At 39.8% G+C, this 17,047-nt stretch overlaps 3 protein-coding genes across 4 annotated transcripts; all 3 read left to right on the top strand.

Moving 5' to 3' along the window:
• Window positions 1-1,294: 1,294 nt before the first annotated feature.
• LOC6562281 (sarcosine dehydrogenase, mitochondrial) lies at window positions 1,295-4,287 on the top strand. The gene is made up of 3 exons (XM_001988410.3): window positions 1,295-2,900; window positions 2,961-3,103; window positions 3,177-4,287. The coding sequence occupies exons 1-3, from the start codon at window positions 1,320-1,322 to the stop codon at window positions 4,132-4,134; spliced, it is 2,682 nt and encodes an 893-aa protein (XP_001988446.1). The 5' UTR covers window positions 1,295-1,319; the 3' UTR covers window positions 4,135-4,287.
• A 3,042-nt stretch (window positions 4,288-7,329) lies between these two features.
• LOC6562282 lies at window positions 7,330-14,028 on the top strand. Of its 2 annotated transcripts, none has more exons than XM_032736075.1 (2): window positions 7,330-7,467; window positions 13,031-14,028. In XM_032736075.1, exon 2 carries the CDS (start codon window positions 13,067-13,069, stop codon window positions 13,724-13,726), a length of 660 nt encoding a protein of 219 aa, XP_032591966.1. In that variant the 5' UTR covers window positions 7,330-7,467; window positions 13,031-13,066; the 3' UTR covers window positions 13,727-14,028. The 2 variants fall into 2 exon arrangements, with proteins under 2 accessions (XP_032591966.1, XP_001988447.1); XM_001988411.3 differs by having other exon boundaries at window positions 7,368-7,467; window positions 13,040-13,979.
• A 1,535-nt stretch (window positions 14,029-15,563) lies between these two features.
• On the top strand, window positions 15,564-17,014 carry LOC6562283. Its single transcript, XM_001988412.2, has 4 exons — window positions 15,564-15,737; window positions 15,794-16,091; window positions 16,441-16,647; window positions 16,723-17,014. Exons 1-4 carry the CDS (start codon window positions 15,579-15,581, stop codon window positions 16,842-16,844), a joined length of 786 nt encoding a protein of 261 aa, XP_001988448.1. The 5' UTR covers window positions 15,564-15,578; the 3' UTR covers window positions 16,845-17,014.
• The last annotated feature ends 33 nt before the right edge of the window (window positions 17,015-17,047 follow it).

Raw genomic sequence — 17,047 nt, 5'->3', positions numbered from 1 at the left:
TGGCAGTTGTTGCAAGCTAACACAGTTAGCGAAGCACATCCACAAAATAATCGTTTTAGTCATCGTCGTTTTCATCAGCTCCAACTTCAACTGGGTTGCATCTTCAACAATGCAAACGGGATTGCATAATGAGACCAGCTTAATGAGCTGACGCTGACAGCGTCACCAGTTTCGTGCAACAATTCATGCACCTATCTTAGAATTTTTGTCGCACAATTTGCTAACAATAACAATAACGTTGACAGCAGCAACAACAACAATCAAAAGCAGCACAACAACAACCACAGCAAGACATCAACCAGTATTCACAGCAACTGGCAGCAATAACTATACAATGCAGCCACATCTTGTTTGTGTCTGGTTGTGGGTCGATGTGGTTCGACACACTTCGACTAAGTCATCTCAGCAAGTCCCCCAAAATTCTGCTCCAATGAGGCATGCGGCACATATTTCCACACATGCCTCATATTTCGTTAATACATTTTCCACTTTAAAGAAGATTTTCAGTTGCTGCGTTAGCTGATTATTTTTTTTGCGTAAGTTGAGCACATAAATAGATTTAAAGAATGCTTGACTGAGGTAAGCAATAGTATTATACAAATATATAATATATGAGACAGCTCTCAAGCCGTTTATATTATATTTTAAAACTGTTATCAGTATTTGGCGAGCCGAAATACAAATTTCGTATACGAATTTACTACCCTGTACTATTTTTGGCAAAAGGTAGGTTATATTCAGCAATTCAAGAATGTGCAAATAATACTTATTAAATAATGGAATTGAATTAAAAAAAGAGGCTAACACCAAGCGATGGACAAACACTTAATAAATTATATTAAATAAAATTAAAATTTGTTGATTTTTGATTAAAGGTTTATTATAATTTTTATTGAAATTCTATTTAGTTATATTTTATATGATGTTTACATTATTTTTGAAAACTTGATGAAACGATCGACACAGTATTAATTTCAATGTGAAGATTCAAAAAACAATGATAAGCATAATTGTTTTTTGTTCGGTTTGTGTATATTTTATGTTTTTAAATGAGCTAAGTTGATGTTAAATATTCATAAATAGATCTTTTTGTCTGAATTCGCTTGATAACGAAAGTTCAACGCGCCACCTGTCGGCTAGAATCTGTAAGTTTCCGTTGATAATGAAAGTGGGCATGGCATTGTTAGGATGATAAGACCCTAGTTCAAATTGAAGCTTATCACCACAAGCTGACCCCTAAGTTCAGGTCTTGATGGCGTCTCTGATCTTCCTCGTCCGCTGCTCAGCTTAGTTTTCACTTGGAATTCGAAGCGATCGGAATGTGGCGCACTGGAATCGTACAACAGGCGGCTCGTCAGGATTTGAGGCGTGTTTTTGGCCGCAATAAAAGCCACACCGCAGGTTCAGCGCCCATCCTTCCCAAGTCCGCTGATGTGGTTGTGATTGGTGGCGGGTCAGCTGGTTGCCACACGCTCTACCATCTGGCCAAGCGGGGCGTGAATGCAGTGCTCCTGGAGCGAGCTCAACTTACAGCGGGCACCACATGGCATACGGCAGGTCTGCTCTGGCGTCTGCGTCCCAGCGATGTGGATATTCAGCTGTTGGCCAATTCGCGGAATATGCTGAAACAGCTGGAGGCAGAGACGGGCTTGGATCCGGGCTGGATACAGAACGGTGGCATCTTCATAGCGCATAATGAGACACGTCTGGATGAGTATCGTCGATTGGCAACGGTTGGCGCTGCACTGGGCATTGAGAACGAGATATTAACGCCGGAGGAGACACAGAAACTCTTTCCGCTGCTCGATCCAAAGGCATTCGTTGGAGCACTCTACTCACCTGGTGATGGCGTCATGGATCCAGCTATGCTTTGCACAGCTTTAAAGCGCGCGGCAACCCACAATGGCGCTCAGGTTGTAGAGAACTGCGATGTCCAGGAGATTCTCGTCGAGGAGGGTACGCGTGGTGCTAAAAAGGTTGTGGGCGTGTCAACGCCTTTCGGTAATATACTCACCGACACGGTGGTGAATGCAACGGGTGTGTGGGGTCGTGATCTGGTGGCAAGACATGGCACCCATCTGCCCCTGTTGCCCATGAAGCATGCGTATATTGTCTCCGAATCGATACCGGGTGTCCGTGGTCTGCCCAACATAAGGGATCACGATTATTCCACTTATTTCCGGATACAGGGTGATGCTATCTGCATGGGTGGCTATGAGCCGAATCCCATACTGCTCGATTCGGTGGCAAAGGACTTTCATTTTGGTTTGTATGAGCTGGATTGGTCGGTGTTCGAGACGCATGTGGCGGGTGCCCAGAAATTGTGTCCCGCTTATGCCAAGTACGGTGTGAAGAGCACCGTGTGTGGCCCGGAGTCCTTTACGCCGGACCACAAACCGCTCATGGGTCCAGATCCGATGGTGCAGGGTCTAATGCACAATTGTGGCTTCAACTCGGCGGGCATGATGTTCGGTGGCGGATGTGGTGAACAAACAGCGCTGTGGATCATTAATGGGCAGCCGGATTTGCCCATGTTCAGTTTTGATCTGCGAAGATTCACTCAGGAACAGGGTCGATCCATCAAGTGGATACAGGAGAAGTCGCACGAGAGCTACGTGAAGAACTATAGCATGGTGTTCAAGTACGATCAACCGTTGGCCGGACGAGATTTCCAAAAGGATCCCCTGCACGAACAGATGCTGCAGGCGAACGCCTTTATGGAGGAGAAACAGGGCTGGGAGCGACCCGGTTTCTTCCTCGGCTCGAGCGTAGACTCTGCTGGAGTGTTACCCTACGACTGGTATGGCAGCTATGAAAATCAACGGCACAAGGACAGCAACTACGAACGCATCCTGGAGGGTGATCTTAAATACAGCACTTTCTCCGAACATCATGATCTGGTAAGTGAAGCGCTTTGTGGAGACATTCAGGCAACCCTTATTCACTCTTTTCTCTTACAGATTGGTGCCGAGGCCCTGGCCTGTCGCAACAATGCCGTTGTCTTCAACATGAGCTATTTCGCCAAGCTGCTGCTCACAGGTCCTCAGGCCAAGCAAGCTGCCAACTGGCTCTTCTCGGCCAACACAAATCGTGATCCCACCAAGTGAGTAAGCCATATGTAGAGAATTGATTATAGCCTGAAAATACTCTACTATTAAATTCTTTTTGTCCTTTAGAACTGTCTACACTTGTGCCTTGAATGATGCTGGTGGCGTTGAGGCGGACGTGACAATCAGTCGCTTGGCATCTGGTTCCGGTCAGGTGCACGATCCCAAGTTCGAGGGTCAGGGCTACTATATTGTGGCTGGAGGTGCCTCGGCCTATTACACATACAGCCTGCTCCTCAGCGAGATACGGCGCAAGGGCTTTAATGTCAATTTAACAGATGTCACTGCTGATCTGGGCGTCATATCCATTCAGGGACCCAATAGCCGAAATATTTTGCAACCGCTCCTCGACTGTGAACTCTCCGATGAGTATGTGGCGCCCAATAGCACCCGATTGGCCAGTTGCAATGGGGTTGGAGTCCGACTGCTGCGTGTCAGCTTTGTCGGTGAACTGGGCTATGAACTGCATGTGCCCAAGGAGCATTGTGCTACTGTCTACAAAGCTCTGATGGCTGCTGGTGCGGCACAGGATCTGCGAAATGCTGGCTACCGGGCACTGTATGCGCTCAGTAGCGAGAAGGGCTATCATTTGTGGAGCTTCGATCTGAGATCGGATGATACTCCCTTTGAGGCTGGACTCGGCTTCACGTGCCGCAAGACGGGCGACTATCGCGGACGTGCCGCTGTGGATCACCAGCGTACGCACGGCATCAAGAAGCGCATGGTATACCTCACTCTGCAGGAGCAGATGCCCATTTGGGGCCTCGAGGGTGTCTATCGCAATGGTGAGCCTGTGGGCGTGCTGCGACGAGCCGAATACGCTTACACTCTAGGCAAATCTCTCGGTCAGGCGTATATCTCGCGGCCCGATGGCCAAAACGTCGATGTGGGCTATCTGAAGGCAGGTGACTATGAAGTGGCTATTCTGGGCAAACGCTACAAGGCCGATTGCCATTTGCGCAGCCCCTTCGATCCCACGGGTCAAAGGGCACTCGGAAATTACGAGTCCATCAATATAAATAAATAATAATTGAACTAAAATGCTTTATGCTAAAACAATGAAGTTTTACTATCGATTTTGGGGAACACTTTCTGAACTTAAGATAACATTTTCTGAGATCTGATTGAATGTGAAAGTGTAGAAGTGACAATATATCAATATATATATGTATATAAATGATTTGTATCAATGAGCGTTGCTCTCTCTCAGTCTCTCTCTCTCTCTGTCTCTCTATCTTCGCTTATCATCTCATCTGGCTATTCTTCTCCAAGGCCATACATTTCTTACGCTTGACAGCAGGTCTATAAATCAATCGAGTTATCAAACATAATTTAACCATTTACGCCAAGGCTTTAAAACTATTTGTAAACAAATTTCTTTCGATTTTTAATTATTAGTATTTTGTTTGCCGAACTATGTCTATTAAAATAATTTTTAATGATTTCTTTTTGAGCAAATCGTTTTAAAATATATTTGCTATAAATCATAACAAATATGAAGGCTCTTCAAATATTAAAGCAAACAATTGATCTTTGCTTTGTTTTCAATAGCTTTGATGGGGTTCAGGTTTGCCGCATAAATTTTTCCTTGAAAAGTGTTGAATTCTATTTGTTTTCAAAAGCGAATTATTGCAATTTGATGTTATCTTTTTTTTCAATTTATCTCAGGGCCAATGGCTTCGTCTTGGAAAATATTTAGATAAACTTGAGCTCGGCTCAGCAATTACATATTTATACCGTTTCGAAATACACGTCGGGCACGTTGTGGTACTACTAATTATAATCTGACTTTCAGTTTCAGAATCTTCCACTTTGCCACGTGATGGTGGCAAGTCAAAGTCAGTCACTGGGTTATGGTAATGGATGTTGCCCCAGCCTCAGCCTCAGCCGCAGCCGCAGCTCAGTAGCAACAAAGAAGCCAAAGCCATGAATCTGCATAGAGACAAGTTAATTAGCTCTCTGAATGGCCGCAGACACCGCAGACAAAGTTAATTATGGCCATATAATATATATATGTGCCATTGTAATCTATCATTTTGTACGCTTTGTGCACTTCTTGCTGTAGATTCTGCCGTTTAACGGCCTTGCCCATTAGGCATTAATGGAGGTGGGTTGGGATGGGGTTAGCGGGGCTTAAGTGTGCATAGGCAATTGTAATGCCAATTAAATGACAACACATTTCTTTGACAATGCCCAATTTTCAAAATAAAAAATAATATCGTTACATAAAACCAAAGCAATTAAAAACTGTCGTGCTTAATGACGAAAGATTGACATCTGGCTGATTAAGCGCGAGCACCTCAGGTGTGGGTTGCATTAGAGAAAAGTGAAAAGCAGCCAACACAGTGAATGATAAATACATATATGTATATATATATATTGTCTACATACGAGTCATATAAAAATATGGCTACATGTAGAGTATTAAATGATGCAAAGGCCTCGAGCAGTTAGCTTCATGGTAAGCGGCTTTAATATCACCCAACTTTTGTTTGGCTCCAAATTGTTGAAATTGCCTTCATTGCCAGCGCAATTGCCTGGTGGGGGTCAGTTTTGGGGGGGCTCCAAATCTAATTTGCTGCAGTCGCCACAGTCATGGGATAGGGCGCTTGAATCATGTTTTATATTCGACATCACCGTTTGCAAGTCAGCATCAAGTTAACGGGCACTTGGAAGTAGCAAACCACTTCAAGTTCAAGTTCAGGCTACCCTCATTAAGTCAATCGAATGAGCGAACAACAACTGCAATTTGGCAATGTTCACACTTGTTGAGTTCACACATCTAAATCGGCTGCTGGTTGATGTATTTGGGTTTTGAGTTTTTGGGTTTTTGGCTGCACAAGACACTTCAACGAATGCGCTCAAAGTCAAGATGCACAACGGCAGCAATAATTGCGTATATGAGTAATTTTAATCTGTATTTCGATTGCTACTGACTACTATTACTTCAATTGAAATCAATTGCAATTAAAAATTGATTTACTCAACGACCTTGTTCGAAAATGCACTTTGAAGATGCGTTTTGCGACTATTTATATGTTTTTGAGGATGCGCTTTTGCCTTGTGGTGAACTTGAAATTTGAAAGTGTTTGAAATTGCAATGAGTTAAGCATAAAACACCTGCTGGCATTTTCGCAAATTCATAACATAAAAAATTAATTAACATGTTTATGGCACTGTAAAACAACATTAATCATAATCTTAATAATAAAAGTAATCATAATAATAATAATAATAATAATAATAGTGGGGCTGCAACAGCTTATGTCAGCAGATGATATTTAACGCTCTTGGCTTTGCCTTTAATACTATTATTATTTTTTTTTTAATTTTTGGCTAATGATGCTCAATTGGTGCCGGAAGCATTAGCGCTTCATCGATTTTACTGACATTATTGACACAGTTTTTTAACCCCCCGCTGTCCAGGCCCCTTCTTGTTGTTGTTACATAAGTGAAATGTAAATAAAAAAAATAAAAAAAGAAATCACGCAAGTATTTTCTTTCATTTGTTATATGTGCCGCCAGGGGACACAACAAGACAGGCAGACAACAAAACGAAATAAATAAGTAAGTTAATGAAAAAGTGAATCAATAATCGTTTGTATAAACAAAACGCATAACGGCGTTAAAATAGTTTGCATTTTTCTCCATAAGCATTATTGATGCGAATGTTTTTCACCGAAAATTCGCAAAGCGTGCGAAACAAAAGACTCTGGCAGCAAACTTGTTGTCGAGCCTACGGACATGTTGTACGAACAGCAGCTGGCAACTTGGCAACATGACAACATTTCCAACCAACTGCAGCTGAAACCTAGCACAGTGACACAGTTATGTGCGAATAGATATATGTGGTATGTTTGAGGTGTAATTTACTAACGATTCGCTCGCCCATAACTCAATTAACAATGAGATGTCCAGCTGAAGTTTGAGTGTAAATCGTTTTTGGTTTAGAGCACTTGACTTGGCTTCATCTCCGTTTGTTTTAGCCATAACCAGGCATACACACACATAAAGCGCGGTTTGAGCCTTGTTCGAACGGCAACCGCATCATCAAAAGCTGCTCGTTTTATGCTGTTTGCTTTAGTTGTTGTTGGCTGGTTGTGCAGCTATAGTTTTGTTTTTGTTTTTTGTTTTTTGCTTTTGTTTTTGCTTTTCGTTGCTTTTGCTTTTTGTCTTTGTTTTGGCGACAAGCTATAAACCGTGGCAAGATCGTCGTTACGTTCAGTTGGTAAAAGTGAAGCGTTGCGTGCGGTTGTCTTTGTCCACACATATAATAAAAAAACAACTAAAATATATAAGTACTTCATACATTATTCTAGTTCAACTCTCAATCGCCGCTGACTCGTCTGTGGTGTACAAGGTGATTATCTGCGCACATCCTTCAAGGATAATAGCTCAAAAAAAAAAAAACTGTTGACATTATTACAAACCGTTCAGATATGTGTCAAGTTTGTGTTGTGAATTATTCGGTGTTATTATATGGAATGGAAAGAAAAGCATAGAATATTTCAGAGAAAAAATCTTTGCTATTTTGTCTCCAATTGAATTTGTTTACCTAGTTGCAGTAATAAAATAAATAAGTACTGTTGAATTGTAGAAATGTTTTTATTTTAAGTCGAACAAAAAGTACGATGATTTGAAATAATTATTTAGAAGCAAATTATGTTTATAAATTAAAGATGAGATTTATTGTCGATCTTTTGTGCTTATAGTAAGTGTAGTTTAATAGTTATAATTTAAAATTGGAATTTTATTAATATTAGAATAGTCTATTTTAGATATGACTTTTTTGAGATTTAAATAAAAGTGAGGTCCAAAAGTGATAATAAAATCAATTCTTGTCTAAGATTTAACTTAAGCAAACAAACTATTAGATGAGTAATTAAACTACTACTACCCGAGGCCAAAAGCATACTAGAATATATGTAGATAAAGTGGAATGTATACATTCTTAAGTGAATTGTATTTGTAGTATATATTTTTGTCTGGTAAATGTAATCCTCTACTTTAGCCTTGTGTTTGAAAAGCCCTTCTCCAACAAGACGACAACTTTAGTTGTTTGTTCGATTGTTGCATTAGAACTATATGCATTACTAATGCACTTATGGTTCCATATTTTCCGAGGTGCTTATCTTGCAACAGTTAAACATGCCCCAGTTTTTGGCTACTGTGCTATTCACACACATGCACACTGCGTAGGTGTGTTTGTATGTTGTGTGTGTAGTGGGAGCCAACAAATTGCATGCATTCAAGCAGAAGATTGCGCAATATGTTTTGTATTTGGCCACCTCAGTGCAAATGAGCGGAAAATCCCATTTTCCAGCCGCATGCAAATTTGAGTATTTATTTTACGTTTTTTTTGGTTTTATTTTTTTTTTTTTTGCAATATGCCAAAATGTCAGGCTCTGGTCATGAGCTAACTGCTACTGCAAGCAGCCTGAAGTCGTAAACATAAAACCTGCGCGTGTAATGCTTTATGGACTGCTGACATAAATACCGGACAGATAACGCCAAAATAATACCAGAAAACAACAAAAAAACACAAGCTCTAAATTGAATCTTTTATGTATTGTGGTAAGCAGCTGGTTCTGTAGATTACCCAGCTGATGTGCAACTTTTGGGCATCCATCGTGACCAAATAATGCAGGCAATCTGCCGAAGAGCTGTAAGGCAACAACGTACAAATTCCACTAAAGAAATCGCAAGTCACGTCCCTAGCAACTGACAACTGCAATTTGAAGGCTGCCGGAATGGAAGCAAATAATTTATTTTTTTGATACAGCGCGAAAGTCGCACAGCATTGCATTGATCTCACAACAAAGCACAAAGACAGACTCCCAGAGGAAAGTTATTCACCGAAAATCACATACAATTCCATCTGTAATTTTAAGTGTCTTTTTTGGTTATTTTTTTTTTGTTTTTTTGGGCTGCGCCAGCATTTGGGAGTGTGATATATGTGTTAAGACCCAGTGCAGAGTCAGAAAAAGACACGATCATTAACTTGACTTAACAGTTAACCTAAACGAGTCATGCTCTTCAGCCATTACAGCTATGATTTAAGTTGTCTTCTCTTTAGTTGGTTTTGTGTTTTTGTGCCTGCCACTCTACAAATTGTTAGTATTTATTCAAATCATTATCAGCATTGCGTAAATTTCTTGTAGTTTTATCGCATTAGGTACATGAGAGTAGTCTAAAGAGTATCTGCTTAATCACATTGCACATATCTTTTTTTTAGTACATACACATTTTTTTATGTCATGACCAAAAACTGAAAATATTTTCACTATCATTTCGTGACATTGTTATTGTTATTTGTTTTGCTTTTTGGACTTTTTTTTTTTGCAAGAGGAAAAATAAAAAACCTGAAACTGATGCTGTTGCTGTTGCTGTCGCAGTTGCTGTTGTGCAGTAAAAGTAACGCACCTTGCCAGACCAACCTGACAGCTCCTTTGCTGGCTGGCTGGCTAGCTGGCTGCTTCATCTGTCCCACTGTCCCATTGGCTCACTGTTCCACTGTCTCGCTGTCTTCACTGCTCAGTTGTCTGCTCCCAAACTTGCTTACAACCGGCTGACTTTCTTCTACAGTCTGTCCAGTTTTTCTACATCTTATTTGCGCGACTTTGTTTACCAGAAAACCTCTTACGCTCCTCCACACACTCTTGCTGCGTACCTGGCACCTGGTTCCAACTGGTGCCAGTTGAGGCAATTAAAAAGACGCCGCTGTTGCATCCGCATACAACTTTCTTAACAGTATGCGACGCATCCTGTTTTGTCAACAGCCCTTTCAAATTCTAATTCCATTTTCTATTACAAATATTGCGACATTGGCCAACTCGTTATTTCGTTATTTCAGCCTGTTTCGAATTGACAACAGCGTTGTATAAACTTCGCAAGAACAACAACTGCTTGGAGCAGACCTACTTTAAGCCAAGAGGCGCCCAGTTGTTGTTGCCTCCGCAACCAGTTACTATAGTTAGTGTTCTTGTTGCTTTTGCCAGTTGCTTGAGGTTAGCAAATCCGTCTTCTTTATATTTGCTGTCATCGGTGCATCAAGCTTAGCTAAAAAAAAAACAAAAACTCGTCTCACTTTTGCGTTCTACATACGAGTACTAGCCAAACAATACAATCGTGCTAAAAACAACAAAAACCAGCACCATTATAGACAACTGATTTCTCTGGCAAATGAATTATGACAAATTACCTGCTTTTTCTATTGAATGCCTATTTACAGAAAGCTATGCTTAGTTTTAGAACAAACGAATAGAAATTTGTAATATATTTAATCATATTTATGGAAAATATTTATACCATATATAAAGGTGGTATTTTTACAGATTTGTTTCGCATGTTGTATATTATATATTATTACTATTTATCTCTATATTAAACTTTCCATCTTCATTGCTCAACTTGTAATTAACTCTTTCTGCAATTAAAAAAAAATTATAATTAAAATCGCCTAATATCCATGGAAGTCATGAAAGCCACCATATCTTATTGGGATCTGATGAAAGCATTAGTTACAAAAATCAATTATAAGCAAATCCGTTGCAGGCGTTACAAATTGCATATAAATTGTCAAATATTGTTTGTTTTATAGCATTTCATAAAATTCAGCAGCCAAATTGGCGAACATCTTTAAGCACATTACGGGTAATTTATAAACAACATAAAAAATCAAAGACTAAATTGATAGGCGCATTAAAACTCGTGATGCATAAATAAAAATAAAAAAAAGCGATTAAAAAGGAAATATATAAAATTACACAAGCATGAAAACCAGTTGCTCTTAGATGATAGATTTGGCTGCGAAAACTGCATAAGCCTGCGATTAATTGCCATGTGTATATGAATATTCAGGTAGCCAAGTGGATGGCAGAAGGAAAAATACTCGGATGGGAGTACGAATGCAGCTGCATGAACTGGCCAAAACTCTGGCGGATGTCACACGGCATGCCATGGAATTAATTTCTTAGACGCAGACATATAAACACACTGACGACACAGACAGTTATTGGAATGTTGCACAGATGTGCACGGTTAGTGGCGAAAAAAGCAAAATTTCAAACATTTAAATTGTTGTCTATTAATTCATTTGGCTATCGAGCTTGCCCTGAAGGTTAAATTGTTTTTGCATCTTTTTTGTCGTTTTGCTGCCACTTATATAAGGAATTAAGTGTCGTTTGAATTGAAGAGCTCTCCACCTATTAGTCATAACTGTACAAATGTTTATATAAAATATATATACATATGTGAAATGCTACACGATTATTAAAATTCGAACTGCCTTTCTCCCGAATAACCGATCCACGCAATTAACAATTGCCTAAAAATACAAAAAAAAGACAAGAAAATAAAAAAATTATACATTCAATGAAATGCGTTAAATGATAATTACATAACAATTTATAAGCGTTAACGAAAATCGACAAAAACAATTCAAATTGGCCACTACAAAGTGAAGAGCCTACAATTGTATTTAAATTTGGTTTTTACTTTATTTTTTTTTTTCAAATTTTGTTCGTAGCTCTTTCGCCTTACCCACAACAATTAGCTTAACAATAAATACACATGGCATTTAGGAAGAGCAAGTGAAGAAACGGAAATTTGAATTACAAAATTTACAAGCCGTGAAAAAATATAAAAAAAAAAATACCGAAAAAAATATCAGACAATTGCGCGTGGCACGAAAAGATAAAAAAAAAACAAAACAAAACAAGCCAAAGTCGTTAGCACTGTTATCAGACGGAAGAGTCAAGTTGGACAGTTGGATAGTCAGCCAACTGTGTGTAATATATGGCCCAACAACAGCAACAACAACAATAACCCACTACAACAACCCATAGACAGCAATGCAACTTTCTCCATTAAAGCCAAGAAAAAAATGGTTTTGGTATGCAAAGACACACTCTGACTCAAGACTACTAGAAACCGTCAAGTGTGGCATGTGCCCCGTCTCATAGAGTTGTCTTCAGGTCTCGTTTCTGTTGTAGTGCAGTGTTTGCGCTTGTTTTTGGGTTAGGTCAGTTTTGAATTCGGGTCTGGGTATACCATCGAATTGGGTAAAGGTCAAGAGTTAATGGTTGTCCCAAATAGTTGCTGGCAGCAAACAAATCTCATTTCAGGTTTGGGTTGCTTCAAATGCTAATGAAGAAGAATATATTTCATGATTGATTGACTTAATAATTTACATTTAAATTGAGGTTCTGAGGAAAAATAATTACTTTACAGTATGTAAAATTCAAGGCTAACTTGTTGTTTCTCATATTGATTAAGATAATCATAATGGCTTTAAGTCATAACTTCTAATTGTAATAAACATATTTATGTAAGCCCCATCTGCTGTTACAGCTGTCATCAATCGACCAAAAAATTAACATACAATTTTGCTTGTTTTTAGCCATAACTAATGGATGATAGCGATATAAAAAATAAATAACATAAAACAATAAACTCATTTGCATATACTCAGTTATTACAAAGAACCAACTTAATAGAGATTGGATAGTTGCTAGTCGGAATTCTCAGATGCTCATTGATAAAGGGGGTTGAGTTGCATTGCAAGGCCGTTGTCGAAATGGAAAACTACTCAATTAGGCAAAATGAAAATCGAATTGTACGAATTGACAATTGTCAGCGACAAATTCCATACATACAATATACATATATAAAAAACAAAACACAAATCAATACAAAAAAAGCGCAGTCAAAATCGCTCAAAAAATCGATAGACAATGCCGAACTGATATTTCCAATCACTGATTTCGCACAAAAAGATGTCGACTCATTGAAGCGGAAATGGGTTGGGCAGGTTTTGGGCCTACAACCAAATTAAGCCAAAAATTCAGTTTCAATTTGCGCTTAACCGTAACCGCATTGGCGTTTTTGATTTTTGTTTTTTTTTTAATTTTTTGCACTTGCAGCTTTTTTAGATTTAAACCACCCACTCAACAACAATAATGTTTGTGCTGCGCACGTTGCTGCTGCTGGCAGTGAGCGCCACTGTGGCGCTGGCCCAGCGTCGTCTGGCGCTGCCGGATCCGCGCAGCTGCGCCAATCGTGTGAGGCATGCCACCTATCGTGATGCCCGTGGCGTCTCGCATTCATACTTCTTCAGCTGGGAGCATGCGCCGACGCGCAGCTTGGAGGTGGACTGGCTGGATGCGCGCAACATTTGCCGGCGGCACTGCATGGACGCCGTCTCGCTGGAGACGCCACAGGAGAATGACTTCGTGAAGCAGCGTATCGCTCGTGGCAATGTGCGCTACATCTGGACATCGGGCAGAAAGTGCAACTTTGCTGGCTGCGATCGCCCCGATCTGCAGCCACCCAATGAGAATGGTTGGTTCTGGTCTGGATCCGGTGGCAAGATTGGTCCCACATCGCAAAGGAACACTGGCGACTGGTCGGCAACGGGCGGTTACAATCAACCACAGCCTGATAATCGTGAGGCTGCGCAGGGCAATGATGAGAGCTGCCTGTCCATTTTGAACAACTTCTACAATGATGGCATCAAGTGGCACGATGTTGCCTGCCACCACATCAAGCCCTTCGTCTGCGAGGATTCCGATGAGCTGCTCAACTTTGTGCGCTCCCGAAATCCGAATGCGCGTTTGTAATTCTAATACACTATGATAAGCTTAAAATGAAGATAGAAATGAAAAGAAAAACAGGAAATACAACAAATATTTATGTAGCATTAAACGGAGCAATGATTGATCGTCTGATTGACGGATTGATCAACGGCTTTCCACGCGCTTTTTGGCCAATTCCATTCATATTATTTTTATGCTTTTGTTTGCAACAAATTTTACAAGCAAAAATTTGAATAACATTTCCGTGTCGATTCGCGCATGAAAAACAAAATTGTTAAATAATTTTTAAAAATTGTTAATAAACATTGAAATTGAAGCGATAACAATGCGATTTGATTTTTCCTATTTCGAAGTACCATTGAATTGGGTGTGTTGCCTTCTTATAGAGAACATCTTAAATTTGTACAAATGTTTGGGTTCTCAAATGACCTCATAATTCTTGAATGCAGTTCGATAGAGCTCAGAATTTAGGAGAGCAAAAAATAGATCTCGGAAACTACAAGGCCTGTTCCGATGTCCTTTAGACCCACAGATAGTTCTTGGCGTGCATATTTTTTTAATGCAGATAGCTTTGGCTCTTGCAATTCTAACGAACCATGTCCCTTAAAAATCTGTAAGCATTTGGCAGAGTTATAACTACTCTTGTAGACAGTATAAATATTCCTAAAAGAATGCAACATTAATCATTTCAGTTGTTCCCAACAATGTTTCCAGTATAATTGAAAAGCCCAAAAGTATGCATTATGTGTTTTATTTATTTTTCGGTTAGTGATAATCTTTACTACAAAATGTATATTTTCATTTAACTCTCTTATTAATTAATTAGTATTGGTAAGTTATTCAGAACACAATTTCCATCTTCAATATGTATATTTAGTTTGATTTGAATTGTTTCATCTGTAATGCATCTGTTTTCGTCTGTAAAGAACAATTCTTATATATGCATGCATTTTATATGAGATTAAACTGCCTGACACAGAAATAAATGCTAAAGTAGTTCAAACAAAATGTATTGTTAAAGTTATATTCTTCAGCTTGAATCAACACCGAATAACAAATGCATGGTCACTTGAGTCCTCTGCTTTCAATGGAAATGGTCTCGTAATCCCATTTTTTTTTGCTTTCCCTACCAGTTGTGATTATGGTTTCATTAGAATTTGCCTCTTCCGTTTGCAAAATATGCACCCCAACTTGGCAACTTTCACAATCCGTGGCACGGCATTTTTGCACATCATTTGTATTTATAGAAAATAGGGTATAAGGGGTCGATTGGAAGGACAAGCATTCAATAAATTTATAATCGAAACCTTTTGTCGAAGATTTGAGCTTTAAGGAAAATAATTGATAATTTTGTTTATAGATATGTACATAAACTTTTTTTTAAAACATTCTGACTTACATAAATAATAATAATCTAATTGTTTTTAATGATTTCTTATTTTATTCATAACTGCTTAAATACATATGCTTTTAACTATTTTGGATCGAGTTTATTAAAAGTAACTATTTCAAAATGAGGATGTTATTTTAATCAATTTCTGAATTGTATATTACCAGCAAACAGAGTATCTCACTCGTCGATGCTGCTTGCGACTTCTCTTCCTTGCTCACGTATTGTTGTTGGTGTTGTTTAGCAATCTTGACTTGTTGACACAAGGTAATGAGCCAGTCCGCCATTTGCTTGCTTGCATAAGGCAACAGCAGCAGCAGCAGCACAAATACACACACACACACACACATAACTCATCCACACACACTCACACATATTTGTCTGTAGTGCAGATGCTCTTGTACTTTTTATAGCATACTTTCGAGCGGTGCACAAAATGCTAGAGCGAAAACCACAACCATAGTTTGCCGCAGTCAGCATCAAAACATGGCCAACGTTGGAGGCTTTGAATACGGCGAGAAATTGGCAGCAGTTAGTGGCGTTACGAGCAGCACGGCTTTGGCCATACGCAACTCGACAATAATAGCACATCGGTTGTCCATATATTTGCCGCAGCTGCTGCTGCCCTCGCGAGATCCACAAAAGGTATTCAAAAGTGTATTGTGTATTGTGATCTGTTCGCTCTAATGCCTTCTGTCCAGCTCATCATGGAAATCAATTGCCATGTGGCCCAGTTCCGGGAGCTGCTCATCTTCATTGGTCAGTCGCGCGATTCGCCGGAGCTGCGCGAGAAAATCCGTAAACTGCGACGCAGCTGTGTGGATGCCTGCAAGAATTTGGCCCATCTGATAACGCCACAACGGCGCCACTGCCTCGTCAGTCCCAGCGAGAACAGCAATCTCTTACTGCTCTACCACCTGACGCAGCAGTTTCGCCACGAGCTTATCAAGAGCCATCGCCTCATTCAGCTGGTGCCGTACGACATGTCCGAGTATTACGGTGAGTAGCAACAGCTGACCTAGATTCAATATTTTTGTAAATGGCCAAAAGGCCTAAATTTGAACCGTGCAAATGTAATTGACAGGAAAAAAGAAAAGCTTTTATAGATCTCTCTGGAATAGGAGGCAAATGTTCTCTAATTCTACACAAATTGATAAATAAATGTGCCTAAAATTAATTCAATTAAAACTACTATGTATAATAACTTGTACAATAAATTATATTTAATTGTTAATATTGTAGTAGGTATCTAAGGGAGATTCAGAGCTGGGGAGACGATGTCTCCTAGTTGGACAGCAACAATCCGAACATTTTGATTCATTTTGAACTAATAGTTTTCCAATCTTAGCACCCGCTCGCACAGCCCCCTCGAATCTGGGCAATGTCATTAGCCAGATATTGTTGTGCAAGCAAATTAATCCGGACTTTCAGCAGGAGGAGCTGTGCAGCATTAGCAAGGATGCGCAGGAGTTGAGTGAACTGCTCAGCGACCTACAGTCACATTTGCCCAGCCCCGAGGCATCTAGCGAACCGGACCTGCACCTCTCTCACAGCGGTGAGTAAAATGCAGTGTGAAATGAACGATATGAGTAGTATTCAAGCCTGATTTACTCACTCCCCTTGCTTGCAGCTGGTGTTAACTTGGCCTTCATGAATGCACCGCCCGCTTGGTATAAACAGCACCGACGTCGCAGCTGTCGCAGTCGCAGTCTCTGCTGTTGTTTTAAGTCATCCCAAGCGAATTCACTTTGAAAATTGACAGAAAGCTGTGCAGTATCTACATGTGAGACCTCTTAATACCCTATCAATTTCAATTTTAGTGGCCATTGTGCCATTGTTTGCTCAAAAGCTTACGTATCAATAAATTATAGTATTAGTCTGTCATTAGTTATCTGCAATCGCACAGGAAATCCAGAATAAAGTTAGAACTGATAACGATCGACTGTCTAATTCAT

Source organism: Drosophila grimshawi, unplaced genomic scaffold (genome assembly GCF_018153295.1).
Source record: "Drosophila grimshawi isolate 15287-2541.00 unplaced genomic scaffold, ASM1815329v1 contig_1377, whole genome shotgun sequence".
NCBI lineage: Eukaryota > Metazoa > Arthropoda > Insecta > Diptera > Drosophilidae > Drosophila > Drosophila grimshawi.
This window is presented reverse-complemented; position numbering and strand designations above follow the sequence as displayed.

Coding starts and splice junctions, on each gene's coding strand:
- LOC6562281 (XM_001988410.3), top strand. CDS start 1,320: ATGTGGCGCACTGGAATCGTACAACAGGCGGCTCGTCAGGATTTGAGG. Junction 2,901..2,960: donor TCTCCGAACATCATGATCTG/GTAAGTGAAGCG, acceptor TTTCTCTTACAG/ATTGGTGCCGAGGCCCTGGC. Junction 3,104..3,176: donor ACAAATCGTGATCCCACCAA/GTGAGTAAGCCA, acceptor TTTGTCCTTTAG/AACTGTCTACACTTGTGCCT.
- LOC6562282 (XM_032736075.1), top strand. CDS start 13,067: ATGTTTGTGCTGCGCACGTTGCTGCTGCTGGCAGTGAGCGCCACTGTG.
- LOC6562283 (XM_001988412.2), top strand. CDS start 15,579: ATGGCCAACGTTGGAGGCTTTGAATACGGCGAGAAATTGGCAGCAGTT. Junction 15,738..15,793: donor CCTCGCGAGATCCACAAAAG/GTATTCAAAAGT, acceptor CCTTCTGTCCAG/CTCATCATGGAAATCAATTG. Junction 16,648..16,722: donor CCTGCACCTCTCTCACAGCG/GTGAGTAAAATG, acceptor CCTTGCTTGCAG/CTGGTGTTAACTTGGCCTTC.